A 10,988-nucleotide genomic window follows, 5' to 3' on the forward strand; every position below is an offset into this window, starting at 1 on the left:
AAGGTGCTTATAATGCCACGGTAGTGGATTTGATTCCCGGTATCAGCTATACATAAAATGTATGCCCGCATGACTAAATCGCTTTTACATGGGATATTCTTGAAGGGGAGTGAGTCTACAGGGGATATTCTTGAAGGGGAGTGAGTCTACAGGGGATATTCTTGAAGGGGAGTGAGTCTACAGGGGATATTCTTGAAGGGGAGTGAGTCTACAGGGGATATTCTTGAAGGGGAGTGAGTCTACAGGGGATATTCTTGAAGGGGAGTGAGTCTACAGGGGATATTCTTAAAGGGGAGTGAGTCTACAGGGGATATTCTTGAAGGGGAGTGAGTCTACAGGGGATATTCTTAAAGGGGAGTGAGTCTACAGGGGATATTCTTGAAGGGGAGTGAGTCTACAGGGGATATTCTTAAAGGGGAGTGAGTCTACCCTCCCAGTAGGTGGGAGGTCCAGGGGGGGGGGATAAAAACAACTGTCAAGGAAACCTTGAATATAATATAGACTCCAAACAAAAGACATGAATGGACAGTCTTTGAATGCCATCAGTGTCATTGTCTCATGGGGCATACATGTTTTGCATTGCAATTCTGACCCTAAATGCTTTCCCACAACACTACGCTACCTGATATAGTGTTGTCTTTGTCATTGCTGCAATAGCTGGAATAGCCTACTCTCTACTTGCATCTGTTACTGGTTTGCAGGTCCACTATCGTGTCAGTGTTTTGATGACGAGTGTACAAAGATGGCTTTATCATTGACGTGTGTGCATGCCATGACAAATGTGTGTGTGTCGTGTGTCTACATTCTGTCAGTGGGATCCGAGTCCCTGTGACCCCTCCATCCCCCTGGCTGTCAGATTAGGCAAATCCATCAGTTTATCCCAACCCTGCAGACCCAACGAACCACAACCTTTGCGCGCACACACACACACACCGGGGGCCTGTTGCACAAAAGTAGAATTAAGACATCCGGGATAAATGACTCAGCTGAGCTCAATGAAGCCAAAACATGTGCGTCCAGGCTTAATTGGTTGCACAAAGACCAAGCCAGGATGAGCAGACACGGATTCATTAAGCCAGGTGAAACCAATCCTGGATAGGTGCGCGCTCACTCAAATAGACCCCGCCACAGATCACAGATTAACTGATTTACCATGGCAACTAGAGCCGCGTACTTTTCCCCGTCGGAAGCACAAATCCTCATGGAGGCATACGAGGAGGTAAAAGATATAATTAAGAAGAAAGGCAACACCGCCACAGTGATAAAGCAAAGAGAAAAAGCGTGGCAAAGTATTGCAGACCGCCTGAATGCGTAAGTAGTGCACAATTACACACTCACCGCTCCGCTGAAACATCACAATTACAATTCAAATATTTAATTCACATCTCCAAAAATGCAGTTGTACTGTAATTATGAAACGGTTAATTTTTTTTATTGAAATGCACTGCAGATATGAGTGAAATTGTGTAAAGTAACTCCATCACACTGTATAAAGCTATGATAAAAATTTTGATATTTTTACTGAAAACAAGACAAAAATACCAAGTAATTTTTTGCAGTGTGACTCCATTAAGTGTGTGTGTGTGTGTGTGTGTGTGTGTGTGTGTAGATTAAACATGAACGGGCCAAAACGGACATGGCAGCAGGTCAAAATCAAATACAAGAACATTCTGCAGAATGGTATGGTCCCTGACTAATATTTAACAAAGCACAAGCATATATTGTACCCAGAAGGTGCCTGCTCACACATTGTCTGTACTGTTTTAGCAGTGAAAAAGAATACCCACAGACAAGGCACGGGTGGTGGGTCACCAAAGGCTGACCTTACCCCAGCAGAGGACATGGCCTTGGAGCTAAATAAAGGCAGGCCCGTCTTAGAGGGGATCCCTGGGGGGAAAGAGACGAGCATAGGTTCCTCCCAAGATGCCACCCGCTTCATTCAAGGTATGTCCTTCCATCTCTACATGGGATACAACCACATTCATATTGAATCAATTTGGACTGTCTGACTTTGGTTTACCTATTGCCTTGCAGTGTCTGGCAGCACTGTGTTCCTGTTAGAGCCACCAGCACAAGCACCAGACGATGCTGATCCAGTGAGTACTCCATCAAAGGCATACTGTAGGCCTGGCATGTCTTGTCTACTAGCTTCAATATGAATCCGATTAAATGTGATAGGGTGAAGGCCCCAGTGCAGCAGCAACAGCACATGATGGAGACGATGATGAGGAGGAGACCATCTCTCTGGATTCCAGAAGGCATGAGGTATCATGTTAAGACTGTGGAAGTACTATTTACTCTACAATGGTGAGGAGTCCTCATCAAAATCAAAAAATCTAATTTATTTTACAGGACCCAGATGCTGTACAGTGGGAAAACCAGCCTGGCAACATAGTGCGTATTAATAAAAGGACACCACATCCTGCCAAATTCCAGCTGCGCTAATTGTATTGTGTTCACAGAGCTCACAAGCTATCAGAAAGTTGTATGGCAACCACCTCCGGTGCCAAATAGAACTGGCAGACATAGACATTCAGTACAAGAAGAAAAAGATGGAAAATCTTGCACTGGAGTTCGAAATAAAAAAGAGGACAATTAGGAAACTGGACCTTGAAATAAAAAAACTTGAGAGGGAGGTGAGATATGCCTTCAATGTACACTGTATGCTAACTGTAACACAAATGTATTAATCATTATTTTTCTTTCCTCCCCCAGCTCCAAGAAGATGACACAGCTCAAAATAAAAATTAGGTATATTCTCGTAAAGTCAAGTGAGCCATGACATATGAGCTCTTATTGTGAGCACACAGGACGGTGGCATCTTTCTAAGGTTTTTTTTATTTTCCCAGCAATCAGTACAACCAAGTCATCGTTATAAGGCATCGCCCTCTTTTGCCCACCCCCCCCAGCACCAGGTGTGGCCACTAGCCTATATGAAGGCCCAAAATTGTGTGTTCCTTTCTGCTCTGACAATGGCATGCCCATTCGTGCGAGATGTGGTGGATGAAGAAGCACTTGTGCTGAGGAGAGCCTTCAGGTGAGAAAGGGTCTTCAGGGACCGGTTGGACCCACTGGCCTTCCCTGATGACCATCTATATGAAAGATACAGGTTTTCTGCAGATGGCATCAGGTATCTATGCAGACTACTGGGTCCCAGGATTAAGCACCGCACTGCACGGAGCCATGCACTGAGTGTGGAGCAAATGGTTTGTGTGGCCTTGCGCTTTTTTGCTAGTGGAGCCTTCCTGTACTCAGTGGGGGATGCAGAACAGCTGAACAAGGCCACAATTTGCCGCACAATAAGGAGTGTGTGTCTGGCTATCAAAGCATTAGCAGATGTCTTCATCTCCTTCCCTGGCCACAGAAGACTCTGTGACATCAAAGAGGAGTTCTATAGGATTGCAGGTAAGAGGATCTACAAATTACAGGACAACTGTTAACACATAGTAGGATACTCATTACTTTGTGTGACAGGTTTCCCCAATGTCATTGGTGCAGTGGACTGCACACACATAAGGATAAAAGCCCCCTCAGGTGCCCATGAGGCCGATTTTGTGAATAGGAAATCCTTTCACAGCATTAATGTTCAGGTGAACATAACTTTTTGATATTGTCCATTGACGAACACTCTGCATTGCCAGTGATGTGCATTGATTGGTGTAATATTCCTCATCTTATGATTTCAGATGGTCTGCAATGCTGACTGTGTGATCAGCAATGTTGTGGCAAAATGGCCTGGCTCAGTCCATGACTCCAGAATCTTTCGGGCCTCTGAAATCTATCAGTGCCTATCACAAGGTAAGCCACACAACCCCTATTTATAACCATCATGGCTGTGTCAAGAATATCACTGTGTTTATGAGGTAGTAATGATGAGATTTTGTGTTGACAGGTGAATTCTCTGGTGTGTTGCTGGGAGACAGGGGGTATGGCTGCCAGCCTTTTCTCCTGACACCTTTCACAGACCCCCAGGAAGCACAGCAGGCCTACAACCATGCCCATGCCAGGACCAGGGCCAGAGTTGAAATGACCTTTGGCCTCCTGAAGGCACGCTTTCACTGCCTTCACAAATTAAGGGTCAGCCCTGTTAGGGCATGTGATATTACTGTGGCTTGTGCTGTCCTCCACAATGTGGCCTGCCTGAGGAAGGAGAGGGCCCCCAGAGTGCCACCAGCCATGGACTGGGACAATCCGGCAATCTTCCCTGATGACGACAGTGGTCGGCTGCTGAGGGACCAATATGTGTTGAATTATTTTAGTTAGTATGTGTGCTTTCAATTTTGGTTAAATATGTCCTGCGGTGGCAGAGGAATTTGGGTTTTTTTGGGTTCGTTTTTTGACGAATTTGGCCTCTTATGATGTTTGTGCGGTATACTGTGTGTAATACAAGGCTGCAGGGAGGCTACTGCATCCATTCATTTGTCTGTTCAGTTGATGTGTATGGATTTGTCCTGCATTTATTTTAGTGTGCAGACATGCAGGGTGTGTTATACACATTCAAAGGTCTGTATATGTATCATTTTGTATAATATGCTTAGATTCTGTGCTTTCCATCTTGTAGAGTCACTGTGACTTCAGTTTTGAAAGGAGCTGATGGTTTACCTGCTTTGTTTTGTCCTTATTCAATAAAGGAACATAATGTTACACATTGTGTTTTTATATTCATATGGAATGTGTATTTGTTTATATGACAGAGTACTAGGGCCACACTGAAGAAAAAGGATAAAGTCATAAATTTATGAGGCTGGTTCTTTCTGCAGAAAAGCTACATATTGTTTTTACAGTTTTGATACTTATGACAATGTGATACTTAATATTCTGGCACATCAGCATGTCTTTGTTTATGAAACCATACTGAAGTACAATTTCACGAAATGCCCCACATCTGTCATTTTAACAACGGTCCTCCTTTAAAACAACTGGTTACAATATTATGACTTGTGTTTTTTTCCCCTCTGTGGCCCTAATATTCTAGCATTTTATATATAGCCTTATAGTCTATGGGAAACTGTAAATTATCTAATGATAGCAACATCATCTAAAAATCATTTTTTATCCAAAATCATTGAAATTAATGATCACAAACGTTTAAATAACAGTGGGTCTAGTTATATGTGATAACAATGTATAGTGAGCAGTGAAATAACTATTGGTTTCCATTTGTGGTGACTGCTGACTGACATTAGGGATGAGATTAAATAGATCCTGGAATTTAGCCTGGTCTGGAGCAGGCTAGCTCCACAGAATAAATCTCCATGGTAATTTATACCATAACATATCCTCCTGCCCCCTATCCATCTTTAGTGCAACCGGATTACGGATCAATTGAGCCAGGATCACCAAGATATCCTGGCTTAATCCCTTATCCTAGTTTTGTGCAACAGGCCCCTGGGCCCGAATAACACTTTGCAATACAATTGCAACATGCCCTTGGGAAATAAACATTGAGTACATGACTCTTATCATTTATGTACTTTGAATCACCACTGCAGATGCTTGCTTTCGGCATTATCCCTAATATGTTTAGAGACTCACACAGCAGTCATGCCAGATCGCACCCTCTTATTCAAATGTAAACACTGGCATATGAAACAAAACCGGTAGCTGCAGTTAGGAAGTATTCTCTCTGTGAGATCAAATGGCCTAATTTATAGCAAAAAAATACATACAGACAGAATTCTGGGTCGTTCCACAAATGGAATGCCCTTTTATATTTGAAGTAAAAATTGTCCACCAATATTTAATTTTTAAATCCTGTTATATTAAATTAAGTGCCCTATAGACCACATGTGGAATTCAATCAATCTGATTTTTAATATGAATAAAGACTTGCTATAGTGCCAAAATCCAGCATTTTGGCCTGTCCGTCTGTGACTTCTAGGAAGATTTTAACCCACTTTCTCAAAGTCATTTCTGAAGATGACTTGCCCTCAGAACAGCCTCAATTCGTTGCATGGACTCGACAAGGTGTCGAAAGCATTCCACAGGGAAGCTCGCCCATGTTGACGCCAATGATTCCCACAGTTGTGTCAAGTTGGCTGGATGTCCTTTGGGTGGCGGACCATTCTTGATACACACGGGAAACTGTTGAGTGTAAAAAACCAAGCAGCGTTGCAGCTCTTGACACAAACCTGTGCACATTGCACTTACTACCATACCCCGTTCAAAGGCACTTACATATTTTGACTTGCCCATTCACCCCTCAGTGTTGCACACATACCCGATCCAAGGCTTAAAAATCTCCTACCCTTCATCCACACTGATTGAAGTGGATTTAACAAGCGATATCAATAAGGGATCATAGATTTCATAGCCTATGTCATGGAAAGAGCAGTGTACATCTGTTGGCCTTAAAATGAGGGACACTTATGTGAACTGAACTCTTTTAATATGTTGAAACTATTCCATTTTAAATATTTATTTCAAAAGAAACATTGGACATCTGATAGTCAAATCATAGTGTAAAAGCAGGTGAGCTGGTTCTACTCTTTTTGGCAGTTTTCTGGTGTTTTGTGGTGGGAAAACGTTTGCACTTTGGCACAAGCTTCCATTCCTCATGTCACTAGGTTATTTATGGCTGATGTAACTCCCTAGAGTCTATTGATGCATCGGTGCGTCAATCTAATTCATGTAAAAAAGCCCCATCAAAATGGTTCAGTTTAAGCTAGAGATATCTGCATGGGCTGCAACTCAATCCATCGCATCCGCTTATGGCGGCCTTCCACATCTGCGGTGGGAGGTGGCCGAGCTACAGTTGTTTGTCAGACCATGAGACATCCCAAAAATTGGTATTCTCACAAAAAACGGGACTCATCTGAAGTTGTTAACGTCAATGTGCCAACTTCTGTTTGTAGCATCAAACTACACACAATACCCCATAATAACAAATCAAAAACAGTTTCATTTTTCATTGCTTATTTATAAAAAATAAACTGAAATAACACATTTACATAAGTATTCAGACCATTTACTCAGCACTTTCTTGAAGCACCTTTGGCAGTGATTACAGCCTCGAGTCTTCTTGGGTATGACGTCACATTGTTCGTAACTTGTTTTGTACATAATGTTGCTGCTACCGTCTCTTATGACCGAAAAGAGCTTCTAGACATCAGAACTGCGATTATTCACCTCAGATTATACAAAGAGTTTTTCTTCAATGAGCCGGAGGGAGACACTACAGACAACCGACCAGGCACAGATCCCCCGTCATTCGCTGGAAAAGGAAATTTTGCTGAATAAGATCAGGGTGCCTTGTAAGGATCAGGTGACGAATAGCTAATCTGGCTTTGCCTTCCATCCTGCTAGCTAATGTTCAATCGCTGGAAAATAAAAATAAATGGGACGAACTGAAAGCACGTATATCCTATGAACGGGACATTAAAAACTGTAATATCTTATGTTCCCCCGAGTCGTGGCTGAACAACAACATTAAGAAAATACAGCTGGCGGGTTATACACTCTACCGACAGGATAGAACAGCAGCCTCTGGTAAGAAACGGTACGGGGGCCTATGCATATATGTAAACAACAGCTGGTGCACGATATCTAAGGAAGTCTCAAGGTTTTGCTCGCCTGAGGTAGACCACATTATCTACCTAGAGAGTTTTCATCTGTATTTTTCATAGCTGTCTATATACCACCACAGACCAATGCTGGCACTAAAACCACACTCAATGTGCTATATAAGCAAACAGAAAAACGCTCATCCAGAGACGGCGCTCCTAGTGGCCGGGGACTTTAATGCAGGGAAACAAATCTGTTTTACGTAATTTCTATCAGCATGTTAAATGTGCAAGAGACCACCTTTACTCCACACACAGAGACGTGTACAAAGCTCTCCCTCGCCATCCATTTGGCAAATCTGACCATAATTCTATCCTCCTGATTCCTGCTTACAAGCAAAAATTAAAGCAGGACGCACCAGTGACTCAGTCTATAAAAAAGTGATCAGATGAAGGAGATGCTAAATCCTGGTATGCCCTCCGACGAACCATCAAACAGGCAAAGCGTCAATGCAGGACTAAGATCGAATCGTACTCTACCGGCTCCGACGCTCATCGAATGTGGGAGGGCTTGCAAACTATTACAGACTACAAAGGGAAGCACAGCTGAGAGCTGCCCAGTGACACGAGCCTACCAGACGAGCTAAACAACTTCTATGCTCGCTTCGAGGCAAGTAACACTAAAACATGCTTGAGAGAATCAGCTGTTCCGGACGACTGTGTGATCACGCTCTCCGCAGCCGATGTGAGTAAGACCTTTTAAACAGGTCAACATTCACAAGGCCGCAGGGCCAGACGGATTACCAGGACGCACACTCCGAGCATGCGCAGACCAACTGGCAAGTGTCTTCACTGACATTTTCAACCTCTCCTTGTCTGAGTTGGTAATAACAGCATGTTTCAAGCAGACCCTTAGTCTGTGCAGACCCATAGTCCCTGTGCCGAAGAACCCTAAGGTAACCTGGCTAAATGATTACCGCCCCATGGCACTCACATCGGTAGCCATGAAGTGCTTTGAAAGGCTGGTCGTGGCTCACATCAACAGCATCCTCCCGGACACCCTAGACCCACTCCAATTCGCATACCGCCCCAAAAGATCCACAGATGACGTAATCTCAATCACAGTCCACACCGCCCTTTCTCACCTGGACAAAAGGAACACCTATGTGAGAATGCTGTTCATCGACTGCAGCTCAGCGTTCAACACCATAGTGCCCACGAAGCTCATCACTGAGCTAAGGACTCTGGGACTAAACACCTCCCTCTGCAACTGAATCCTGGACTTCCTGATGGACCACCGCAGGTGGTAAGAGTAGGCAACAATACATCTGCCACGCTGATCCTTAACACTGGGGCCCCTCAGGGGTGTGTACTTAGTCCCCTTCTGTAGTCCCTGTTCACCCACGACTGTGTGGCCAAACACGACTCCAACACCACCATTAAGTTTGCTGATGAGACAACAGTGGTAGGCCTGACCATCGACAACGATAAGACGGCCTATAGGGAGGAGGTCAAAGAACTGGCAGTGTGGTGCCAGGACAACAACCTCTCCCTCAATGTGAGCAAGACAAAGGAGCTGATCGTGGACTATAGAAAAAGGTGGGCTGAACAGGCCCCCAATAACATCGACAGGGCTGTAGTGGAGCGGGTCGAAAGTTTCAAGTTCCTTGGTGTCCACATCACCAACAAACTATCATGGTCCAAACATACAAAGACAGTATTGAAGAGGGCACGACAAAATCTTTTCCCCCTCAGGAGACTGAAAAGATTTGGCATGGGCCCCCAGTTCCTCAAAAGGTTCTACAGCTACACCATCGAGATCATCCTGACCGGTTGCATCACCACCTGGTATGGCAACTGCTCGGTATCTGACCATAAGGCGTTAAAGAGGGTAGTGCGAACGGCCCAGGGCCAAGCTTCCTGCCATTCAGGACCTATATAATAGGCGGTGTCAGAGGAAAGCCCATAAAATTGTCAGAGACTCCAGTCACCCAAGATATAGACTGTTTTCTCTGCTACTGCATGGCAAGTGGTACCGGAGCGCCAAGTCTAGGACAAAAAAGCTCCTCAACAATTTCTACCCCCAAGCCATTAGACTGCAGAACAATTCATGAAAATTGCCATGATTGCCATTGCCATCGTGTTTTTTTTAATACATTTGCTAAAATGTCTAAAAACCTGTTTTCACTTTGTCATTATGGGGTATTGTGTGTAGATTGTTATTTATATAATCCATTTTAGGGGTCTGAATACTTTCCGAATGCAATGTATGTATAAAAAAAAACGATATTTCCTGTGTTTTCTTTTATGTCCTAGATATAGTACAGACACTTCAAAACCTTATTCCTTATCATTTATTAAGATGAAATTGGCAACTCTGTTACGGTCAACCATGTTACTTAGACACTTACTTACTTACTATAGTATTTTTTTTATTTCACCTCTTGAGATGGGAAAACAGGTTTTTATGTAGTTGAACATATTCTTTATGACAGAATGTTAAAATTACGTTAAAAAAAAAGTGAAATACAAATGTTGCCGAATTGGTAGAAGGACCCTTCTGTCTCATAGTTATTACGTATCGTAGAATATAAATGATGTGTTAAGCGAGACAGAGGACGTGACTGACAATCCCATCCCTACACTGAGAAAAAATGTAGGTAAGGTTGGGGCCGTGCTGTGAATGAGTGGTCTTGTTGACAGATGGAGCTGATAGTCTGCATTAGGAGGAGGGTCTCTTGGGACCAGAGGGACGAGGTAGTGCACATCAGACAGGATCAGTTGTTTTTCAGGAAGAAAAAAATATGAACAGAATGGTTACTGGCCAGTAACATACAGTTGGTCTTGGTACAGCTACTTCATGAGCACCTGGCAAATCAAAGCACCTGGGATAGGAATGTTTTAAAGTAGCCTTTTGAGTGAGAGCCTAAGCATGGAGATACTACAGACATTGTAGATCAATACTGCAGCATTCAAAGGAAATTGCTCTCAAAGTGGTACTGCTTTTCAAAAATGGCATTTGTCCCAACAGGAAAGGAACTGCAGACTGCAAAGTGAATGCATGTGAATCACACATTTCATTTACAAATCTCATAGATTTACACCTTGACAGGAGTGAGTTGTTTTCAGTTTCTCTCTTTCAGTACAACAAATGTTCCCATTTCGAGGTTCACTGACTTGCTGAACTGGAGCAGGAGAAAGGAAGACTGGACGATACAAACGTTGGCCGAGAAAGAGGTGATACCTCTACCTGTCATTTGCTGCTGAGTCACTCCCGGTCGTCTCCTGTCTCAATGGGCCTTTTGTTGCTGCCTGCTGTTGTAGCTGCTGGAAATGGCTGGCCTGAGCTCGCTGGTGAGGTGGCGGCAGGGTGTGTGTAGGACAGGCGGTTGGTGGCACCTTCATTGGGGAGGACGGGCTGGTGGTAATGGCTGGAGCGGAGGTAGTGGAATGGTATCAAATACAGTACATCAAACACATTGTTTC

At 43.7% G+C, this 10,988-nt stretch overlaps 1 protein-coding gene and 1 long non-coding RNA gene across 2 annotated transcripts; both read left to right on the forward strand.

The window, feature by feature from the left end:
* Positions 1 to 1,511: 1,511 nt before the first annotated feature.
* On the forward strand, positions 1,512 to 2,372 carry LOC149982844 (uncharacterized). The gene is made up of 4 exons (XM_090237864.1): positions 1,512 to 1,680; positions 1,768 to 1,944; positions 2,035 to 2,096; positions 2,179 to 2,372. The coding sequence occupies exons 1-4, from the start codon at positions 1,617 to 1,619 to the stop codon at positions 2,275 to 2,277; spliced, it is 402 nt and encodes a 133-aa protein (XP_090093990.1). The 5' UTR covers positions 1,512 to 1,616; the 3' UTR covers positions 2,278 to 2,372.
* LOC149982845 (uncharacterized) lies at positions 2,372 to 4,665 on the forward strand. Its single transcript, XR_016496641.1, has 2 exons — positions 2,372 to 3,798; positions 3,893 to 4,665. It is a non-coding gene; the product is annotated as an uncharacterized LOC149982845 (long non-coding RNA).
* Positions 4,666 to 10,988: the final 6,323 nt, after the last annotated feature.

Source organism: Oncorhynchus mykiss, chromosome 6 (genome assembly GCF_057628025.1).
Source record: "Oncorhynchus mykiss isolate SJ-2025 chromosome 6, ASM5762802v1, whole genome shotgun sequence".
Lineage (NCBI taxonomy): Eukaryota > Metazoa > Chordata > Actinopteri > Salmoniformes > Salmonidae > Oncorhynchus > Oncorhynchus mykiss.

Bases quoted from the DNA above. Each gene is read 5' to 3' on its own strand.
- LOC149982844 (XM_090237864.1), top strand. From the start codon at position 1,617: ATGAACGGGCCAAAACGGACATGGCAGCAGGTCAAAATCAAATACAAG. The intron at 1,945-2,034 runs GTATGTCCTTCC...ATTGCCTTGCAG, and splicing joins TGCCACCCGCTTCATTCAAG to TGTCTGGCAGCACTGTGTTC. The intron at 2,097-2,178 runs GTGAGTACTCCA...TAAATGTGATAG, and splicing joins CACCAGACGATGCTGATCCA to GGTGAAGGCCCCAGTGCAGC.